General features: G+C 35.0%; 2 protein-coding genes across 2 annotated transcripts in view; one reads left to right on the top strand and one right to left on the bottom strand.

Moving 5' to 3' along the window:
• Positions 1-24,010, bottom strand: part of LOC138332262 (TBCC domain-containing protein 1-like) — a 60,358-nt gene that overhangs the window by 34,854 nt on the left and 1,494 nt on the right. The window lies entirely within an intron of this gene.
• LOC138330972 (uncharacterized) lies at positions 8,547-10,653 on the top strand. The gene has a single exon (XM_069278438.1). The coding sequence runs from the start codon at positions 9,096-9,098 to the stop codon at positions 9,717-9,719; it is 624 nt and encodes a 207-aa protein (XP_069134539.1). The 5' UTR covers positions 8,547-9,095; the 3' UTR covers positions 9,720-10,653.

The raw sequence follows: 24,010 nt of genomic DNA, 5'->3' as shown, positions 1-24,010 counted from the left end.
GTGCTTTAATTTTTGCCCATTTGAATATTTGTTACTATTTCTAATATTGTAGAGTAAAAAATAAAAGTGATGCTAACTTACCGCATGAAATAGTAAAAAATATAAAGTGAACAAAGGTGTACTCATTTCAGTCTAATATCACACATAAATGCTCAGATAATGTTTAAGTTTACCTAGTGAAACAAACACAGCGCTAGTAAAGATTTAAAGCAAAAATCAGCTCGATACAGCTAAAAATGCTGACGCATTGATGATTTAAGTAAACAATCAATGTCTTTTAAAGAAATGGTTAAAACTGTGGCTACTACTCAATAGCGCAAAAATGTATTAATTCTCCAAAATGGCCGCCATATTGGACCATTTCTTTATAAAATCCTCGTATATAAAAAATCTATTATAACAAACAGATATGTAATTTTTTGACAAAATGTTGCCATCTTGCTAGAGTTTTGAATAAATGGTATTTGAAATAATCTCATTACTTACTTGGTCTTTGTTGAATTGAGACTTCAACGGGGCCGTGAAATCTCAGAAGCATAACATCGTTTAATGATAGATATCGGTAGTAGTCTAGAAATATATTGATATCATAGATCAGAATCGGAAAAGTTTATAACTTAAGGAACAAAGACAATCCCGTCGTATTTCTTTATTGGTAAAAAATGCATTATTTTTTATTTTAATTTATGAACAATGAGGAACTTGACTTCATTACTGTACGATTTCCTTGGTGTGGAAGTCTGTACCTGTGGTCTTTTCGCACCAAAGTGAATACAATATATAATTATTACACACAGTATTAGATAGATTAATAAAGAATCATGGTGTTCTGTTTTGGGGCGATAGCTTTACGAGGATTAAAAAAAGGGTTTTGATAGACAAAAAATCACTATCTTCAAGATTTCAAGATTCTTTACTCGTCCAAGTTGCCTACATGTTACATGTACATGATGCTACAATAGAGTCATTATTGACAAAAAAAAATACCAGTAAAAAAACCAAAGTGAAAAATAGACCTGATAGAGAACGCAGATTTTCATAAATTGATAATTATACATTATACTACACTTTCGTGAGAGGTATTGTCACAGGTAGGTGGAAAGTAGGTCAACTCTGTACTGGGATCTCCTAATATAAAATATATAATTATCACGGTTCTGATCACTAACTCAAAGGATATCTAATTAACATTCTTTACCAATGTTTTCTTATTGTCCTACGGAGATGTTTATTCTATATATTCTGTAAAAGTAGTCACCGAGTTCCTTGTCCACTGGGATTATTAGACGAAGCCTTGAGTTACTTTATTATGTCAATAATTCTATCGACTTCCATGTACGACATACCTACAGAACGACGTCTCATAGTTCTGTGGATCAGAAGTGGGTACAGGCGCTGGAGCGTGCACGCTATTATCATCGATAAAAAAGTTCTCACTAAGAACACATAGAAATGGTCACCAAAGGAATTCGACCCCTATCTGACAGACAACCTATTATTAAGACAGACCATTCAAATTTTCATTTCTTCCTGATTAGGGGACTGGGTATATCAAAAAAAATTGACATAAATAAATATTAAATGCAAACCAAAAAGTGTTACTGAGCTTGTTGACACACCACAAAGTAGTTTACATTTATAGGAATTAATAGAATATTAAAACATGAAAACTATAATATACTTATATATTGGAAACCAACGATCTTTCGTGACTGTTAAATATCGCGATTTCCATATCAAATCAAATTCACAGAAATTATCTTTCGCGAATAAATTAATGAATAGGAGGTGCTTTCAGTTATTAGGTAGGAAAATTTGAATTCGCCAGAGAGATAAAACTTCGGGAATTTACCTTACAGATATTAGATAAATCGCACACGAAAGAAAAAATGGTTTACAAATATATTCAATACACTGGGGATTGAAGATTTTATTTCATCATTTCAAAGCTTCTATGGGGATGGCAACCAGTTAGTTTCAAAGTCTCGTTTAGTACCTCATTACCATGCAAGTCTTGAGTAAAAAAAAAATGAAAAAAAATAATCTTGCAAAAAAATGAAAAAAGAAATGGAAAAAATTTCTTGCATCGTCTTCATCTTTTAGAAGGTGAACAAGCGGTTCTATTTTGTGTTCAATTTAAAAATTGGCAGCTACCACCTCGGTATTACGAAAATATATTTGATAATAAATAATCGGTATGAAAGAAACAATTTTGCTGAAAACGAAATCGTACTTTTATGGTTCCAAGGGTTACCATTTGATTATTTGTATTAGATTAGATGTTTTACACCAATTAAACCATTCATGTGTGTGTGAATTCAATAAGCTAATCCTATAAAATAATAAAATCTTTCTATAAACATCCCCCTCAAGTCTACCAGATTCCAGCTTAAGGAGGCTATACCTACAATCAGTATTGATAAAAACTAAATCTTTAAACCTTTCCAAATATGTAAGTATAAACCCCTGTCACGTGACCAGCTAAGCAAGACCGGTTTGATAAGAGTTTTAAAAATCAATCAAATGTGACAGTATTCGATTTAAATTTTCAAAAGTGTTTCTAATTCCCCAACACGCGTGTCCATTTTGTTGGAACTGACGATTCTGCTTTATGATCTGCACATGCTTTTGAAGGTAAGACAATATGGCTGATACCGCGATTCATTAATTTGTAATTTTGTATTTAAAGATAATTCTTTCGAGGTCAACGAACACTTTGATAATACCATGGTGTCATGGTAAAGAAAATCGTGGATAGAGCTGCTTTGAAAATGTATTTCCCTTTACTTGAAATTTAATTACTATTTTAACACGGTTCTAGTTTAGTATTTTAATTAATATCTTATTTATGCTGTTGGTTGAATATTAGGATTGCGAGATATTAAGTGTTAACTTTGGAGACGAAAAATCTTAATATTTAGCTGTTCATTATCATATTAACATGGCCATAGAAAGGCTTTGAAAAAAAGTTGTGCACCAGTTATAGTTATGCTTGTATTATCTTTATAGAATTGATTGGCTGTATTGAAATTAACGTTCTAGTAACAGCCTAACTTTTCTCAAGGAAGAGCATCCCCTGTATGTGATGTGTTTTGTATATGTGGATGTCTGTATGTTTTGGGAGTCTGCTGTATATCTATGTTGTGTCTCCTTGTAAATATTGGGACCTTATCCCTTTTCATAGTGCTATCTTATCACTGAAGCATGTCGATAAAGAACGCCGATCAGTACACCCTGCCCGGGTTATATGATACCACTTTCTTTATGCTCATCGAAAACATTTTTTAGCGTTACAATTTCCCCTAACCAACCTTTGGACAAGTACACAGTAATAATCAGTGATAAAAATCTGCATTAAAAATAATTTAAAAAATCATAAACAATTATCAGTGATCGACAAATAATATACCTGCCATCAGTGAATTGACTACTGAACTATGTCGGGCCTATCAATAGCAGACGTCTGCTAATTGGTAACTGATAATATCTGTACTTCACATAACCTTCTGACGGGAGGATAAGCTACTGTACATACATAATATATTATACGATTTGGCACATCACTTTCCTACCAGCTCCCGTGGAGGCATGAATACGAACACAAACTCATCGAAAACTCTGCTGCGTGAGAGGATTCAAAATTGTCATGATTTAAATTCCTGGTGTGATTAGTTTTTTTCGTTAAACACATGAAAACGTGCTAGTTTGTGTGGTGCATTTATCGTTCGATAAAATAACGTACCGGGAAACAGCTAAAACATCAGAATAGATTACAAGCTCATGAAGCCAATGATATTTGGCTCTGTTATTCTTATCATTAATGTTCTAGATAGTGTTTATATCAGCATTAATATATAGCGACAGTATTATATTACCTTTCGTTTCGTTTTCGTTAACGTCCTACACATATGTAAAGCCAGGGTCAGGCCCAACATGACTAGGATTTATAACTCGCAATCCAGAGGTGAAGGGCTTATTGTTAATATGTCGAGACATCTGAACTACTCGGCCACCGCAGCCCCATAGTATAGATTACTAGTAGTTTGTGACTCGATATTCCACTGTGCATTCCATTACCACAGATGCAGCCTTCTAAACACTAGGATCTGCATGCTCGAGACCTATGTGGGGCAATAGCCAGGATGTTGCCGTAAACAGTAAATTGTATTGAATCCAAAAAGTAAATCAACTAAAGAATAAATAGAAGTTGTTTAACACCAACTGCATACATAACCGAATGATGAGGATAACTTACAGCTTATGTAGATTGTTTCTGACCTGGTGCTCAATCAACAATGTTGCAAAGTAGATATGTAAAAAACAGAAAATATGATGTTATGGCAAAGCGGCTAAGATGCTCCGAAACATTACCTATCTTATGTTTTAATGAAGGGTACGGAGTTCCATGACACAATCCGACCCCAAGATCTTGAAACAATCATGAAAGGTTTGATTTGGCCAATCAAAAATGATGTAACCTTTCGTAACATCATCTGTGATTGGCCAAGTAAAAACTGTTTCATGATATATTGGCCTGGATTGAGAATAGGAGAGTTTATAATGTTTATAGCAAAAAGGTCTACCCAATCAAGAAGACCAGTAATAATTTCATTAACTAAAATCATTCCAGTGCCTACTCCGATAAGCTAACTCGTAAATTCTTCCCTCGAAAAACCTAAAACATATAAGAAAATTCTACAATTGATCTAGACTATTATACTGTATACCGATTATTTTCGCGGACAGGATATTTTCGCGATTTCGCAGGACATGCCTCTGATCGCGAAAAGTTGATCCGCGAAATATAGAGAAATGGTCGAATAATATTTATAGCCAAAGAAGTGCTCGATTCAAATAACATTTCAAACAGCTATAAATTTGTAAGTTTCTCGTTTTTAGTTCAAATAAACGAAATATTTATACCCGCGAAAATTAACCGGCTTTGAAGTTTGAATATAGTATCTTTACAACATAGTATATGGGGATGCTTTTCTGGCGTACTATGATATGTGCACTCAACAAGATTTTTTTTCATGTATCATGAATTGGGGGGAGAACGACAGTCCAGACACAGTAAGCCAAATTTCTTTCCTGGCTACTAAAATTTCGCGATTTCTGTTTCAAAATATTTTTCGCGGAGATTGAGTTTCGCGGATATAAAATTGAATGGAAATATCTTTGAATTTAATTGTGCAAGAATTGTGTAAATATATATCAATTCGCGGAGGGAAACTTTCGCGAATTTACTTTGATCACGAAATTCGTAGAAAATATATCGCACGGTTTACTATAGGCAAAAAATTCACACACAAATCACAAAGTTTTAGGAATGCATTTGGTTAAACATTTAACGCGGTTAAACATTAAAATTAAACGTTTAAACAGGAATTCATTAATCTGGTCATAGTTTAAGTGAAGGAACATTTTGTCACAACAATTTACCATGACAAAGCTAATAAAAATAGTTTCCTTTTATCTAAGAATCACGATTGAAATACAAGAATACTTAATTGGTTGGTGAATAAAATCCTCCAACACAACATTAAGCAAAGTATTCTTTCTTAAATTAAAGTCAATTTGGTTTTAATTTTCTTAGATAGAACCGTCGACAGGGAATTATTTTACAGCAGGAGTTATGATTTTCTATATTTCCCGATGTTTGACTTTATTTCTTAATACTTTTCTGGGTATCTTATGGGCGTATTCCACTGAACAATACTTAATCGAGATTTCAGGTTGTTGATTTACTAGCATCATACACAGTTTCTCTTTTAATTAGTGTGTGAAATATAATCCGAGTTAAAGTCTTATTTTAATCCGGAGGACAGTATTTTGTTTTCCCTTGCAACGCTTTCAAGAGGAGATTACGACGTCAGGTTTTAGTTTATAATTAGGTTCAATTTTCGCTTTTTGGTTCATTATGGGACGGCCCAAGACTTCGACAAAACTTTACAAAAATGCCTGCCGAAAAACACAGCATTCACATGACGCAGCTTATTTAGACAGGAACTATCCCATGATGACCACATTTAACTGATAAATTCTATGGCTTGATATGATAGTCCAAGTGATGTCATATTTATATTCAAATTACATATGTATGGTATATTAGTTCGTTTAAGAACCACACAGAAATCTCAATTATAAATGTATGGCTGTGGAAATTTGACTCTTTTAGACGACATTGATTTAATGGACAAGAAAAACTCAACCTTAAGTCATTAACATGCCGATATATAGTCATAGTACTGAGTGTTAAGAGATTAAACTAAAAAATACAAAAATATATTACTGCTGTATTTTGATGATGCCATGACCTTAGTGCATAATTATGTTTAGTTCAAAGCTTGTCAGGTAGGGCGAGATTTTGGCGATTTAAAATATTATATTTGACAACCTTTTAATCAGTAATAAAAAGCGATCATTGTCGGCAAAAGTAAATTTTGAATTTGTGAAAACGCAAACATTATTGTTAGTGTAGAGCTTAGGTCTCTAATCTCAATATACAACATTTTATGACGGACTGTGTTAGTTCCCTTTAGAATATCGGCGAGTAATGAGAACACACCTACATATTTTAGCATTTTTCTTTAACATTTTTTAGATACATAAGCTCGGATATTGGATAATAGAAATTACACGAACATTGAAACAAACAGGACCACAATCCTTGGTTTAAGACATGTTATTCTTCTTGGGTGTGAGTTCCACTGCACAACAATCAAGAGTTACTGAAATATCCAAACATATTAATCTATTAAGAAGGATTAATTGCCAAATCTGTCCTGTGTGGCGTTCGGGGTTTAACCCACTGCCTTGACGAGGTGGGTTGTCGGGGACAGTGTACGAGAGTGTGTAGGGGGCACGACTTTAAAAGTATCCACTAGCACTAGAAAGAACAGGAGCACAGTGTAACGATTATTGAGTGTGTAGGGATATAGTTCGAACGTTAATGAGATATTCATTGTCAAAACATATAAGTAATGTAATCTTTTTTCAATAACTTATAAAAGGAAATGGTAACATTTGATCATATAGCTAAAAAGGTTATAAGGGTACAGTTGCATAACATAAATAATATTGGTATAACTTAAAAAAGGTAATGCGGAAAATTTGTCATAAAACTAAGGAGTGTAAAGCGGCATCTTTAGCAATAACTTTAAAAAGAATAGACAGTCTTTTGAGAAAAAGGTAATGGTAAGGTGATCGCTCTTGTACTATAACGTTAAAAAGGGTAATGTTAAATCTTATATATATGTCTATAACTTATAAAAAAAGGTAATGGTAATCTTTTGATCTTTCAACTTAAATATAGGAGTAATGGTAATTACTTTTGTCTATACCTTAGAAAAGTGTAATGTAAACTTTGGTCTAGTAACTTAATCTTTTGTCTATAAATTTAAAAAGGTTAATGTTAATCTTTTTGTCTATAACTTAAAGAAAGGTAATGGTAATATCTTTTATGTCTATAACTTAAAAATGGTAATGGTAATCTTTTGTCTATAACTTAAAAAGGTAATGGTAATCTTTTTTATTGTCTATAAAACTTAAAAAGGTAATGGTAATCTTTTGTCTATAAGCTTAAAAAAGGTAATGGTAATCTTTTGTCCTATAACTTAAAAAGGTAATGGTAATCTTTTGTCAATAGACTTAAATAAGGTAACTAGTTAATCTTTATTATAGAGTGACTTCATAAAAACTTTAAAAAGAGGTAAATTGAAACGATTCTATAGTTTGTACTAAAAACTTATAGTACAGTGCTAATGAGGAAAATCTTTGTCTATAACATCTAAAAAGTAATGGTAGCTAAGGATTGTCAATTAAAAGGTAATGTGAAATCTGGTTTGTCTAAACTTGAAAAAGGTAAATGGTAATCTTTTGTCTATAACTTAAAGCAACATCTCTAATGACTTAATTACAGTGGGTGTTTTTTTTGTAGGTTATCAGTACACATCCCTTAATTTACATACCTTATGCAGTTATATGTTTTATAGAAAATAGCTTTAAACCCATGGCCATATATCGAATGAATGATTTCTATGGTTTGCTTTTTTATTATCAGAAAACATGTTATTTTTTGCGACCATAGCAATGTGCTGCGAAAATCGCGAAAATACCTGGCTTTACGTAAGTGTGCTGGATTCAAACCATGTCTATCCCTATACTACATTTTCCTCACCTTTCTCTTACAGGAAAAAGATACCAAATCCTCGCATAACATTATGAAAGTTTGTTGGCTGAAACATGTATATTGAAAGTATTTATTACTTTTTAAAGACTTGCAGTGGCCCCATCTTTACATAAAAAACAAACTCTGTATCAATTTCATAAAAAACAAACTCTGTATCAATCATCAAAAGATTGTCGTTAAAATGTCATCAAAGCATACTGATAGTACAGCACGACTTGAGCACGTTCTTTTTTAAAATAATATATACTTTATAACTATGTTAAGTTCAAACACCAGTTGTACAAGAAATTAAATAGTAGCTAAATATCCAAGTCATCCAGTACAACAGCGACGTCGTACACATGTATGTGAATTTGATGAAGACATCCAGTCTACAGGATTCTTTACATACAAGTGTTCGCAGTTTGACGACAAATTATTCATACTATTTTTAAAATGAATTCCACAACACTGTCTGGTTATTTAAGTTTGGTAGATATAGCGGCCAATGATATGATAATGCAAAGATTTCATTGTGTCGATTTTGTAATAGGCCACGTGTCAGATGGTTCAAAAGGCCAAATACATTATAAATATTGACTGCTCTTAGTCCTACTTTACTCACACTAAATCACAGCTTTGTTGTTGATATTCTCGGCTAGGTACGATTTCTACTTACATTACTTTTTATTTGTATAGGAAACGAGGTGTGTTTTACCCAAAGCATAATGTGTTTTATGTTTGTGTGTATACTGTGGTATTAATATTGTATAGTGCTTGTCACTTAAGCAGTATGTAATTAAAAACATTTCATATTCGACAATTTATACTTTATGTTCTCAAGGACTATTTTTTTTCTCTTTGTAGATGCAGTTGTTTAAGGAAACGCAAACATTAGTCGTCGGATTACTCCAAGACATTCAGTATGAACGCCAAAATGGTGAGCTCCCTGTTTAAGATTGATGGAGATAGTAACAAACAGAAAACGCTAAATACTATCCGGGTCATGAAGGGAGCAATCAGTGTTTCTAAAAGCAAAACGGGCGAGGTCATTTATCGGAGCAACAAGCTCGAAAATGAAGGACTTCAACGTCAGATCAAAAGATTTGAAAAGGCGCGGCTTCATCTGAACAGTACATATGACTCTAAAAAGCGGACAACGCTTAGGCGTTGGGCCCTGGTGTTCGAAAAACAGAAATCTATGAACGAATCTATTCGGGAATTCGACATGCTTCTGACTCGAGCCATAGAAGATGTAGATTCTGGAGGTCGTAAAGAGTCATCAGTCGGTATGAAAGAAAATGCTCTCGGTCTGAATTCTGAGGCAGAAAAACAAGAAGAGGAGGACGAGGAAGAGAAAGAAAGACAGAAAACAGATGAAGAAAAGGCCGCTGAGTTGATGAGTCGTCGAGGAATTACACGGATACGACTTCAACCGATTGGTGTTGGTAAAAACTCTCAAATAAAGGTCAAAACTCCGGAACCGGAAACGCCGGTTATAGAAGAAGAGTTGTGGCCCCTTGCTGATACCACATGGGTCAACAATTAAATTCGTGATCAAAAAGTAAAACACGAGTCACTTATCACGAAAAACATTTTGAAAAAGATACGCGAAGGACTTACTTCGAAAAATCCATTGTTTCGATTTCGACTTCGTGCTAACTTTGCTGATGACCCTAATGTTAGTATTGACATAATTAAATCCGCTAGAGCGGTGCCACAAACGGCGAGGTCAGCTAAAACAGCCCCGTCTATGTCAACATTACCTGTGCGAAAGGATATAATCAAACCGCAGACGACGATGCACGAGTCGTCACTGAACCAACTTCCACCAATCAACATGCTGAGACGATCAAAAACAATGGTGTGAGGCTGGTTCTCAAATGTTATATATATCCAAAAGTGCCTTGTTAACGGAAACAAAGAACTCTGGGAGGTTGTCAAGTGTGTAAGCTTAATAGCGGAATGGTATGGCACTTCGTTGACAATAAGATGGTTTCCAAAATAGCAGGAAAGTTAGATCGTAAACTGTGTTTGTTGAAAGCATGCAAAGTTAATTAAATCGACACATTGTGATGATCTAGGAATCTGCTTCCAAGTGCTCAACTGTGAATTCAATAACTTGGTCGATTGGAACTTTACTGTGTTTTATTTTAATCGAATCCATGTAATGGAAAAAATTGATACATGTATGATGACAGATCGTGTCGTTATTTATTTAATCCAGTTCTACTGTCAAGCATAGCAAGTACTGTTGTGTGTGTCTATATTGTATCGAAGAGGCTGTTCTACGTATTGGATGTCGTGTCGTCATACAAAACGATTTGTATTGGCGTCATAATCTTAAATAAACTGACTTTAACAAAACAAAGTAATTGACCAATGTCTGATCATTGCTAATAACTGTTGTGACAAATTTCTAGATAACTGTTATATTACATTGTGCTTGTTAAATTCAAATAAAATTACGAACAAATGAATTACTGTTCATTAACAGTTCTTTTTAATATGTGAATATATGATAAAACGTATACTTATACTTAATCCGTTAGTACCTTAGACTTACCATTGGTAAAATTAGTTACCAATGGTATACCCATGGTGCCAATGTCAACCAACAAAAATTTTCAACTTTTTGTGCAGCGGTCTAGAACTCTGCGTTGGTAAGTTCGGTAATGACGTAATTTAAAGATGGCGACCTCCATGTGCAGATGTTGTCGCGGCAGTTTTTCCTCTCATTTTGATCATACAGGGGATTCCAAACAATCCCTGCTATTAGCAGTTGTCTGATGGCATGTTTTTTTCTAAAATGTTTACCATTGCTTTAACGTTGGACCCATTGGTTTACCGTCGGTACCATTGGTTTACCGTCGGTACCATTGGTTTACCATTGCTCCCATTGGTTTACCGTTGGTACAATTGGTTTACCATTGGTCCCATTGGTTTATCGTTGGTACAATTGGTTTACCGTCGGTACCATTGGTTGACCATTGGTCCCATTGGTTTATGGCTGGTACCAGTGGTTTACCATTGGTCCCATTGGTTTACCGTTGGTACCATTGGTTTACCATTGGTCCCATTGGCTTACCGTTGGTACCATTGGCAAGTATGCTACCATTGGTAAGTTAAAATCTGTTAAAAAACCAGTCATCCAATGGTGCTAATGGTAATTAGTTCTACCAAAGATTACTAATGATTGATACCATTGTTACTTCTCTGGACGCAACCAATCTTCAACAAAATTGATTCAGCCCTAGATAATGCCTTGATCGGATGTGACACAATATAATTATTTACGTCGTCATGATTTCTGACAAATCTCTAACGTATCAACTTTTTTTTCTACGTTTCACAGAAAGATAAAATTGGTGTGTAAAATCGGATCGTTTTTTTAACTGATATTGAGTTAATGTGCACCAAATAGCTTAATAAACTTCATCGAAGATACCGGATAGCTTAATAAACTTCATCGAAGATACCGGATAGCTTAATAAACTTCCTCGAAGACACCGGATAGCTTAATAAACTTCATCGAAGATACCGGATAGCTTAATAAACTTCATCGAAGATACCGGATAGCTTAATAAACTTCATCGAAGATACCGGATAGCTTAATAAACTTCATCGAAGATACCGGATAGCTTAATAAACTTCATCGAAGATACCGGATAGCTTAAAAAACTTCATCGAAGATATCGGATAGCTTAATAAACTTCATCGAAGATACCGGATAGCTTAATAAACTTCATCGAAGATACCGGATAGCTTACTAAACTTCATCGAAGATACCGGATAGCTTAATAAACTTCATCGAAGATACCGGATAGCTTAATAAACTTCATCGAAGATACCGGATAGCTTAATAAACTTCATCGAAGATACCGGATAGCTTAATAAACTTCATCGAAGATACCGGATAGTTTAATAAACTTCATCGAAGATACCGGATTTGGAATGCAGGTTTATTTCACTTGAATAATGATATTTTTCCATAGAGTTGTTTGGTGCATACATGTACATTGACACTGATTTTGCATCCTTACTAAAAATTGTCATTTCCTTGACGCAAACCGCTGAACAATAATCGCAGTAAAATGTTAAAACACATTTGTTATATGACAGAGAAAATCATTTCATTTATACTATGCTTTTCATATGGAATTTGGTAATTTTGTTTTCTCTTGATAACTGAGGGTTGTAGGGGCCATAATTAGTTACATATTTTAATAATTAGTTGACAATAATTTGACATGTCTTGTAATCCGTGAGACCTGTCATCGTGAGAGAAAGGCAATGCAGATTGTGAGTCTCACACAAAAAGCGTGAGATTTGGCAACCCTGCGTAAATACGGAGATGAGATAACCGTTCATTGACAGGATTTGACTGATTTTCGAGCTTTAATGTAATTCACGGTGAAGCTGCGAATGATTTCTTTGCCAGTTTCCACGTTTAACTGACCGGTGTTAAACACCAGCTATAATACCGGTATCAGGTTTGACACCCGTCAAGTGTGTATTGTGATATTGACACTTGTATTAAGTATGTATTAGTGAAGGATTGATCGCCATGATTATATACCGTATGTATAAACTGTTGATCTTCACGAGATTATTAACCCTATTCCAGCTAAAGCGCTTACCCCAATTCATACAGTCCTATTGAAATCTCGATCAAATAATAATTCCAGCTTGGATTTTAATCACTTTTCGCTCTGTGATTACAGATCAACTCGTCAAAACACCTCGTCATAATAATCAATAGACTTTCAAATCAAGATTGCAGGTAAAGATACAATTATTAATTTGATACGGGTCAAGGTTATCCCAAAGGTTTTATTGAATTTATACTATAGAATTTATCGACTGGATCGATTTGTGAACGTAATGATTTTTCATCAAGTCTATGAACTGATGAAAATCTTCAAAGACACGACGGTTGATGGCGTTAATTTAACAGAATGTATAGTAGACATTAACATTTATAAGCTCCTAATTAATAATGTGCCAGAACGATTTTAGAACATTTTAAACCTTTTATTTCATTTGAAAGCAATTGAAAATTGCATGCTTTTGAAAACATATGTTTATATTAATTTCTTAAAACAAGACATTTCATTTAGTAAACATGGTAAGCAATATCAAGCACAACATATTATCATACTGATTGTTAAGTATTATATATACATACAATCGATGTAAAATCGAAAGCATTAACAAAGATTCAACAATATTATATTTACAATCATACATGTACGTCTACCATAAACGAGTATAAATTCTACCCAAAATATGGTGTTGTGATTATAACTTTTTATCTTTAACTTTATTGCAGTTCACAGTCAAATGTTTCTTTTTAATAACAAATAAATAATAATATGTCTTTTTATACACTATGAATTTCATATGTAGCTCGGCATTGCATAATTATATTGAGATGTCTTAGTGACTTACTGACTACACTCTTAGATGAACACAAAAACATTAAGAAAGAATCATTTCCCTAGTACAGGTCACGACAACAGACTTTGGCATTTACCTTTTTCGTAATGATAATGTTACGCAACAAGTAAAAACTCTAAATGTGTGGCGTTTCGTTACTAAGTCATCGAAACGTCACACATGAAATATTTACTGGTTCATTACATCATCACATAAACCATACTTCCCAGCCCGAAGACAGAAAATTTAAGAAATAAAAGGCTTTGATCTGAGACAGGAATATGTCTAGTAGATAGATGTCTGTAGATGTCTACACTTGATATCTAAATGTCGAAATATCATACAAGTGTGATATCAAGACCAGAGTACATTCGGGTGAATTGTATGCACGCTTTCACCCTGCTTGCATCCCTGTGACCAACATATCCCAGTCTCCACTGATCTTTCACCAGATGGCTATCCCAGACAGAGCTTCAGGGAACACTAACCAGCCGATTGAAGCTATTTAAATCAGAATATAAAACAAATTTTAATGAAGTTAGCGCGCTTTAATTTCTAGATATCTTTATACCAAAGTTTAGATTTAAATTATATCTTAAGAACACGGACGATGGCGCAATGCGTCTTGTATATCAAACTTTAAAATGATATGATACATGACTATAGGTATCATAATCTCAACTCTAAAATTATTTCAGATTTAATAAGTCAGCAAACGACCGGTAAAGATATTGAAATTTATTCTTTGTGATGAACTCCTCAGATAAGAACAGGGTTTCTTGAAGCAACACACACTATGTTGAAGGTCATAGTCTATTTACACAAAAATAAAATAACACCCATGTTAGATAACTGGTTGGGGACTCATGAAAAATGCTAAAGGATCGAACAGAAACAGACAGTCCCTAAATGTAATAGAACAAAAATATTTTGTGGATAAATCTGACTGTTTTCAAGAGCACCTAGAAAAAGATATCAAAAGCGACAGCAAACGCGAATTATCCAGAACATTTAAAAGAGTAGAAATCATCAAAGGAATAGTGAACTGTTCAGGTTACAAAGAATGCTAAGAATAGTTATCAATGACAGGAGTAAAACCGTACAACAACTACAAAGTTCTCGATCAAATATATCTAACCCTTTCCAATTTACATCACAACTTCTTGGCAGCAAAGGGTCTGGAACCTTGAAAGCAGAGAGGGAAGAGGTCGATAAGCATCTGAACGACATGCACAGCGATTCTAAGAGGGATGCGGAGCTTGAGAACAACGAAAAACTCATTCGACCAGATGAAACAGAACATTTGTTTGATCAGTCTAAACCAGAGTTGAAGGCAGAAAAAGATCATCAGGAAAGCAAGAACAACATCATCACCAGGTCCCAACGGCATGCCATATAGAGTATATAAGAATTGCCCGAGAATGACAAAGCGACTGTGGCAGCTCATGAGGATAGTATGGAGAAGAGGAAAGCTAGATAACTGTTGGCACCAGGCAGAGGGATGCTTCATACCAAAAGAGGAACAATCTGAGACACTCAAGCAATGCCAGACCATATAATTTATATTGAACATCGAAGGATAGTACTTGCAATACTAGCAAAGAGAATGACTAATTGCATGCTGCATAGCAAGTTTATCGACATGTCGTTACAGAGAAAGGAAGGGTTCCATGTGTGTCAGGAGGTGTGGAACATACCAGCGTCTTGACGCACATTATCAGAGAAGCAAAGGAGATGAAAGGCGAGCTTGCTGTCATTTGGCTAGACCTAGCAAATACATAGGGTCCCATGCCACACAAGCTGGTCCAACTTACACGTATCATGTGCCATAAAAGACACGACATCTGCTAGAAAGCTACTTTGACAAGCTAGAGCTTAGATTCACAGTCCAGGACAACACAACATCGTGGCAAAGTTTAGATGTCGGGATAGTCACTGGCTGTACGGTATCAGTGATTGTTTTTGCTGCAGTCATGAACCTAATGGAGAATATGAGTAAGGGACCATGGATGAGAGCTGGAGTTAGACAACCCCCAGTAAGGGCATTTATGGATGACATGACCATCAACACAAAGACAGTCATAGAGGCAAGATGGACTCTTCAGAAAATTAAAAAACCATCCAAGTCCAGAAGTCTAGTTCTGAAGAAGGGGAATATCAAGAGCGAAGCATTCAAGACTGCAGAGGAAACCATTCCAACAGTTTTAGAGATGCCAGTTAAGTGCCTGGGGAAATGCTTGGACGACTCACTCAGCGATACTGGAAACGTTAACAACACACAGAGGCACCTTGAGAAATGGATGGACACTATCGACAGGAGTGGTTATCCAGGAAAATACAAGAGCTGGATATACCAACATGGAGTATTACCAATGGTTCTGTAAATATACAGTTCCCGTATTATAGCATATAAAGTTCTTAAATTATAACATATACAGTTCCTGTATCATAGCATATACAGTTACTGTATCATAGCATATACAGGTTCTGTATCAAAGCATATACAGTTCCTGTATTATAGCATATACAGTTCCTGTATTATAGTATAAACAATTCCTGTATTATAGCATATACAGTTAATGTATTATACAAATATAGCATTTTGGTGAGGTCGATACATGGTTATATCGACCAAAGAAAAAATATTGACCGAGGACGTAGCCTGAGGTCTATGGTTTTTTTCTGTGGTCGATATAACCATGTATTGACCTAAATCAAAATGCTATAATTGTTTTATTATTTTTCTGGATTTTTTTCATTTTGAAATGGGTGTTAAAGTAAATAAGCATCGTATTGTAAATTCTGCTTCGTGATGACAGTTACAATCTTAAGATTTTGTAACAAGTTTCATTTAAAAACAACATATGAAAGCAGTATCAATTGATGCACTTCAAGCTTTTATTACATGCACTCGGTGCATGCGTGTTTGTAAATTGCATACATGTACTCTATTAGACATGTAGCTCCATGGCTTTAGGACACAGTCAATTAAATGTATAGCTGTTCTCTGTTGAAATAATAAACTTCGACGTCAAACATATATTAACAGATTCAGATAGACATTAAGATACATTCTCTTATGCTTAGTACTCCATTCCGTAAAGTAAAAATCGTATACATACAGTAGGATTAGCCTAGGCCACAGGGCCTCGTTACTAATGATGATATATATAAGATAGGTCACGTGTAATGTATGTAAATAGACGTGACCTATCTTATATATATCATCATTAGTAACGAGGCCCTGTGCCTAGGCCGAATGTTGTAAGTAGCCTAGGTGGAATTTTAAAATAAATATCAAACGTATTCACTATTCAATGGCTCCAGACGCTTAATGAATGTTATTCGATTATTTCGTACTCTCCTACCGTGTTTATATTAAACTGCAGTCATCAGCTGGAACAACTTCGCTAGCCAAGGGTATTAAGTCCGATTCTCTCCTTACTAGAAAGAGAAGCGGACTAATACCCTTGGCTAGCGAAGTTGCAGCTGGAAGTCATCATCATCTTTGATGGAAACCGAAACAATCAACGTCTTCTGTCACATTTTGTGGTTACGCTTCAAATTCAGGTCATCAAAGCGTTTGTTTAAAAGCGCCAGGAACACAAAGCTTAAAATAACCGTGCAATATACTTTTTCTATAAACTACTTCCGGAAAAATAGTGCAATTATGAAGGATAGGGATATTCTACCCGAGGGTCACAAAATGTAGTAAAACCCGAGGCTTGGCGAGGGTTTTGCAACATTTTTTGATCCCGGGGGTAGAATATCCCTATCCTTCATATCCACTTATGAAAGAGTATTTTTCTTTCATACCACGACGTTTTACTGCAATTTTACAACTATAATATCCCGCCATTTTGAAATAAATTCGAAGAAATCCACGACTGGAAGTCAATTTCCATACATGAAAAATTACGTGATATTTTCAACACAAATTCCGTTGCTTGCATCTTTTATAGTAAAACCAGTCAATTTTGTGAAAAAAATGTTACAATTTTACCGAGGAAATAGAGATTTTGTTGACGCCGTGACGTCACGAGGCTTTATTGCATGGGTAGACATGCAATACAGCCTCAGGCGACATGAGTGTATTGCCCTAGACCAGCCAGTATTACACGTGTAGGTATGAAAGAAAGTTTTTATCGGTGATCACGTGGCGTGTTTTTGACCAATGAGAAGTGACAAAAAATCCAGAAAAATAATAATATAGCATATATAGTTCCTGTATCATAGTATACAGTTCCTTTATTATAGTACATACAGTTCTTGTATTGTATATACAGTTCTTGTATTATAGTATATACAGTTCCCGTATTATAGCATATACAGTTCTTGTATTATAGTATATAAAGTTCCTGTATTATATCATATACATATACAGTCCCTTTCCTTTATTATAGTATATACAGTTCTTGTATTATAGTATATACAGTTCCCGTATTATAGTATATACAGTTCCTGTATTATAGCATATACAGTTCCCGTATTATAGCATATACAGTTCCTGTATTATAGTATATACAGTTCTTGTACCATAGCATATACAGTTCCTGTATTATAGTATATACAGTTCTTGTACCATAGCATATACAGTTCCTGTATTATAGTATATACAGTTCCTGTATTATAGTATATACAGTTCTTGTATCATAGCATATACAGTTCCTTTATTATAGTATATACAGTTCCTTTATTATAGTATATACAGTTCTTGTATCATAGCATATACAGTTCCTTTATTATAGTATATACAGTTCTTGTATTATAGTATATACAGTTCTTGTACCATAGCATATACAGTTCCTGTATTATAGCATATACAGTTCCTGTATTATAGTATATACAGTTCCTGTATTATAGTATATACAGTTCTTGTACCATAGCATATACAGTTCCTGTATTATAGTATATACAGTTCTTGTACCATAGCATATACAGTTCCTGTATTATAGTATATACAGTTCTTGTATTATAGTATATACAGTTCCTGTATTATAGCATATACAGTTCCTGTATTATAGCATATACAGTTCCTGTATTATAGTATATACAGTTCTTGTATCATAGTATATACAGTTCCTGTATTATAGTATATACAGTTCCCGTATTATAGCATATACAGTTCTTGTATTATAGTATATAAAGTTCCTGTATTATAGCATATACAGTTCCTGCATTATAGCATATAGAGATAATAAATCAGTTATTCATAGCTACTCTTGGAACAGCCAAACTGTTTGACAACGAAATCTCAACAGTCAATGGAAAACCCTCAGCAAGCCTCCTGTTAGACGTTCATAAAATTTCCTCGGGTTTAGAGTTTGTTGTCACACCCCCACAGCAACAAAGGGTTATACTATTCTTTTTCCTAACAAATAATGAAGAATGAAATATGGGATACTATAAAATATATATTCTCTTTAAATGGTCACTTACCTCCAGTCCACTACCATTCTTCTGTCACCCTCTGCAGATACATGATCCTATCTCCTTTTCGGTGTTCAATTGACAGTTTCCGTCATGGTATAATAGTTGTTTATTTTGTGATATTGGTCCTATTCTCCACAACAGATACAGGCTATAAAGTCCACACGTGTATAACACAATCAGCCATCCACTGATGGGAATCAAGAACCAATCTCACAAAATAGACATTATCATACATGTATTATTTGTTCGGATGTATGATCCTTAATCGGTCATGTCAAGTTACACTATGTAGCTGCTCACTGGATTTTGGCTTCCAGTCTTTATAGCTTAGACCTTGTCATCTGCTGTATGATGTCTTTTGATTCTTTATTAAATCCTCCCACGCAATGCCGGTGACTTGGTCATACCCAGCAATCATATGTATCATAAACATTTCCAATAACTGAACCGAGGACCTGCTGTATACAGCAATATGTCTTCAGGTAAATTCAGGTCAATTTAAGGTCAAGATTTTTTTCAGGTCAAAATGACCTAAGATATATTACCTGTGTAGCTGACCTCGACCTTCAAGTCCTTGTGCATGCAGGCTGACATTTTTACCCATTTGTAGAATACATCTTAAAGAGGAGGGAACTCTAAAAGAATGCACGCTATATATAGTTGGAGATCAGTAAATCTCAATTAAGTAGTTTTATACAAGCGAACCCAGGTCACATCCCTCGGTTCTTTCGTCCATGTGCCTCCTCGACAATAATGGAGTCCTAAATACAACTTAATGCCTAGAAACACAAAGGTACCATCACCATCCGATTCTAGTCCTCAATAATAATATTTTGTAACTAGTTTTTCTCTTTTTCTCTCATCAATCTTTTCTTCCACTGCTGTTGACCACATGCGCTTCTTTTCTCTGTCATCCTCTTATTTCATAGCCAGCTCGCATATGAATTTGTCAAACAATCCACCTCTTTTCGCCAATTCCTTCCAATATCCTAAACACGACGCGTATAATTGACCAGTATCTTTCAATTTCCACACAGATAACAACTAGGGGTTTCGGATAGCTAAAATGATAAAAAAAAATTGACTATAATGCATCATTCATTGTTCTGCAAAGCCAAATTGTATTGATACTTTCTCACTTGCTTCACTATGTATTACTTCTCTGTTGCCGGTGCTTTAATCTACTTGTACGTTCCTTCCTCTTCTAATTTTTCCAAAGCCAGCTCCCAGTCGTACATTAGATTTAGACTAAAATATGTAGATGCTGATCACTTGAGACCGACCCTAAACATTGTACTCTAAGGAATCTCTTTAAATACCGTGACAAGAGCGGAACAATCGACAACTAGATTTACTTTGTAAAACAGTCATCGTGGGACTCCCCTTTCAGCCATTGTCTCGGGTAGTTGCTAGATATTGCAGACTTTCGTGAATCAACATAATTTACACCAGTTTTTCCCAGGTTTTGCACTTCCCGTCAAGTCTGAGCTTCCATCCACTTTCTTTATCCAAGATCTTGCTTGAGGCAGTGTGGTTTTTACAGGTTTACAGATAGTAAACCGATAAATAGTCAAGAAATCACTTGATTCTCTCAGTAGGGACTTGTTACTAGTGCTAGAATTGCTTCATCTCGTGTCTAAAATTACCAGCCTCTATACTTCACAAGATTATAACTCATTGACATCCCAAGAGGCACCCGTCCATTGCAGCTAACAAACAGCTTGCCTTTTGGCGAGATATAATCTTGTTGTCGATTTCTGCAGTCTTAGTCACTACGCTCATGTGCAATCAGACGCTGTATCAGACGCTGTATCAGACGCTGTATCAGACGCTGTATCAGACGCTGTATCAGACGCTGTATCAGACGCTGTATCAGACGCTGTATCAGACGCTGTATCAGACGCTGTATCAGACGCTGTATCAGACGCTGTATCAGACGCTGTATCAGACGCTGTATCAGACGCTGTATCAGACGCTGTATCAGACGCTGTATCAGACGCTGTATCAGACGCTGTATCAGACGCTGTATCAGACGCTGTATCAGACGCTGGATCGTTTAATTTAACGTTTATGCCTTAAGTGGTATCTGATTGGAACAATCTTGACCCTTCCTCTTTAATTCATTAGACCTCGTACAGGTCCACATTTACTTCTCTTTGACAGACTATGCGGTTTCTGATAACGTAGAATAGAGTCTCCTAGTCCAGATGTGTCTCTCCACTTCTGCTTTTGAACAGCAAAGCTTCTGACTTAGGAACTTTTTTGTGAATCTGAACGGATCCTCCATTCCTGTTCTAGTCTTGCTTTGCCGTCTCAACTCTCCTTAATTTTGCAATATGCTGTAATAGTAAAGCGAGTATATATCAGCAATGATATTCTTCTCATTATATGTCGCTTTTTATTGCTTATAAGATAATATCACCTTCTGACTGTCACATAATCTTTTCTCGTATATTAAGCATACACTTATGTCTACTTTTACTTGGGCTTGTGTACAACTCCTAAGTCATTCCCTTTCTCTGCTATACATGAAAGTCGTCAATGACCCTAACTCCTCTGTATGCTGTATCTAGAATACCGACTTGACTATTCCAAAAACTATTCCAGGTTTTCTTTTTCTGCCTTTGGTCCAGCAATTGTCATGAAAGCAGTCATCGTGGTATAATTTGCTTTTTAACTTGGGTTTTCTTCTCCTTGAACAGAGCGTTGCCATTAAGTGGTCCTTTAACCACATTTATGGTATTCTTATTAGCTTTATGACCGTGCAAATCTCTACTTTTCCATTTGGTCTCCATTTTGTGTTGCTTGATTAAATGAATGATCACCTAATAATAGTTATGATCAATAAAATGTGTCCGTTTGTGATTGACATTCTCACATTCTCCTATATTATACATGTATTCCCTTACAGGGATTTTGTTCTCCTTGGCAATCTCCATCTTTAGTGTCTCTTGTAGGCACTGGCCCTCATGAAGCCTGTCTTTCAGTGTCTGTCAGTGATCTCTACTGGCAATGAGCTATTTTCCCAGTGTTACTAATCTCTATCTGTCCCTATTCAACATTTCAAATGAAATCACTGTGATTCAGTATATATTTTATATGATTAAAGGTGATAAAAACAGATTTTAATATGCTATTTTTGTGTTGATATTTAGTTTATTGTGGTGCACTTTATGATTTCCAACAAAAAATACAGGTTGTATTTGACGTAATTTCTATAAAATGTGCTTGAAACGAAGTCCACAACGACCCTTGTCTAGAACGATCGCATCGCTTATCGCCCCTGATATCACCAGGTGGCCGTAGGTTCGTGACGTCATCTGAGACCAACAGCTGTGACAAGAGCCGGGAAATTCAATGGGACAGTGTTGCGGTATTGGCGATTATAAATATATAAAACAGTCGCGCTACGTGTAGTTGCTATATTGATAAGTGGAAATGTATCCGTATATATAGTATACAATCTATAACACATCCTGATATAATAAAAACGATCGTTTACTCATTCTAATCGTTATATTCTGGGCTATAAAATTGTTATGTCCTTTAGGTCAAAAGGCATTTGACATCGTGTCCGTGTGTGTCAACTCAGGTTCGAGGAGGTTGCGGTTGACTTTTGTCTATAAATTAAAACTCTAAACATACACTTTAAAGTTAAAGATGCTCCACCGCTGACAAATGGTATTTTTTCACTATCAAAAGTAGGAGTAGACGATGTAGTATTTTCTTCAGTTACTAAACTTACTTACTTTACACCATTACCACCATTGAAAAGTTTGAGCTTCTAATTTTACTTCAAGTTAAAAATATGAAAAAGAATTAATTGCATCCCGAAAAAAATCTGTGGCACTATATTCTATATGGAATGAAGTATTGATTGCGCATGCACCAAAGGAAAAATAAATTAGTTTATGTTATTTTATGTGATAATTATACCTTTATATACACGATTTTTCACAAATAATTGTTCAAATAATGAATATCATTTATGCTCTGTCGGCGGTGGAGCATCTTTAATATCAACAAGAAGAAATAAAAGTTTACAAGAAAATGGACCAAAACAAAAATGACACTACATATGCTACATGTACATACATATAATGGATATTTATAAAAGTAGACCCCGACATCCTTCATACCCTTTCTAAAACCCTATCATACCGCGACAAACGTGCCCCTTTCCTAGTCCGCTAAACCTGCCTATATTATTAGGCTTTTTTTTTTGCTTCATATATAGTCAGCTCGCGGTACCTCTTAAAAATGTGAAATCGTAGGACAGATTAGGCCTACGCTACGTCAGCGGTATATTTCTAATATAACGTCCATGCAATGCCGGAAAAGCCTAATGATATAGGCAGGTTTAGCGGACTACCCCTTTCCCGCCTCATGTATGTAAGTACTACATACCTCTATTTCCGATTTGGAAATCCTTCAGAACACACCGCGCAGAAAGGATTAGGCTTATTTATTTTTTAAAGTTCTGTAATAATTTTTTACAGATTTATTCGATAAAATTTCGGGGCTTTCCATGTACGAAAATAGAATAACATGTACAGTAGTAATAATGCACGCACGACCGATAAAAAAAGACGGGACAAAACATAGATACAAGATACAATGGCCAAATATGCATGACATGTACTCCTGGACAAGATATGCACGTTTAATAGTTCAACTAACACAGGGCCATGAAACAACCTATTTCTTATAAAAGACAAATCATTTACAAGACCGCTTCATTGTATTATCTAACCGTGCGCAGTTTTGGAAAATTTCAAAAGTATACGAACAGTCCACAGGGATTTGAGAATTAGTTTGTATCAATATGGACACGCTAGATAGCCTATTGACCATTATGAGACGATTTAGGGGTCTAGATAAAAAAAAATCGGTAAAAATCGTATTCTACATATACGCAAGTGTACTATGAAGAATATAACAGGAAATTAATGAGTACGCAAATTGCGG

This window comes from Argopecten irradians, chromosome 9 (assembly GCF_041381155.1).
Source record: "Argopecten irradians isolate NY chromosome 9, Ai_NY, whole genome shotgun sequence".
Classification (NCBI taxonomy): Eukaryota; Metazoa; Mollusca; class Bivalvia; order Pectinida; family Pectinidae; genus Argopecten; species Argopecten irradians.
This window is presented reverse-complemented; position numbering and strand designations above follow the sequence as displayed.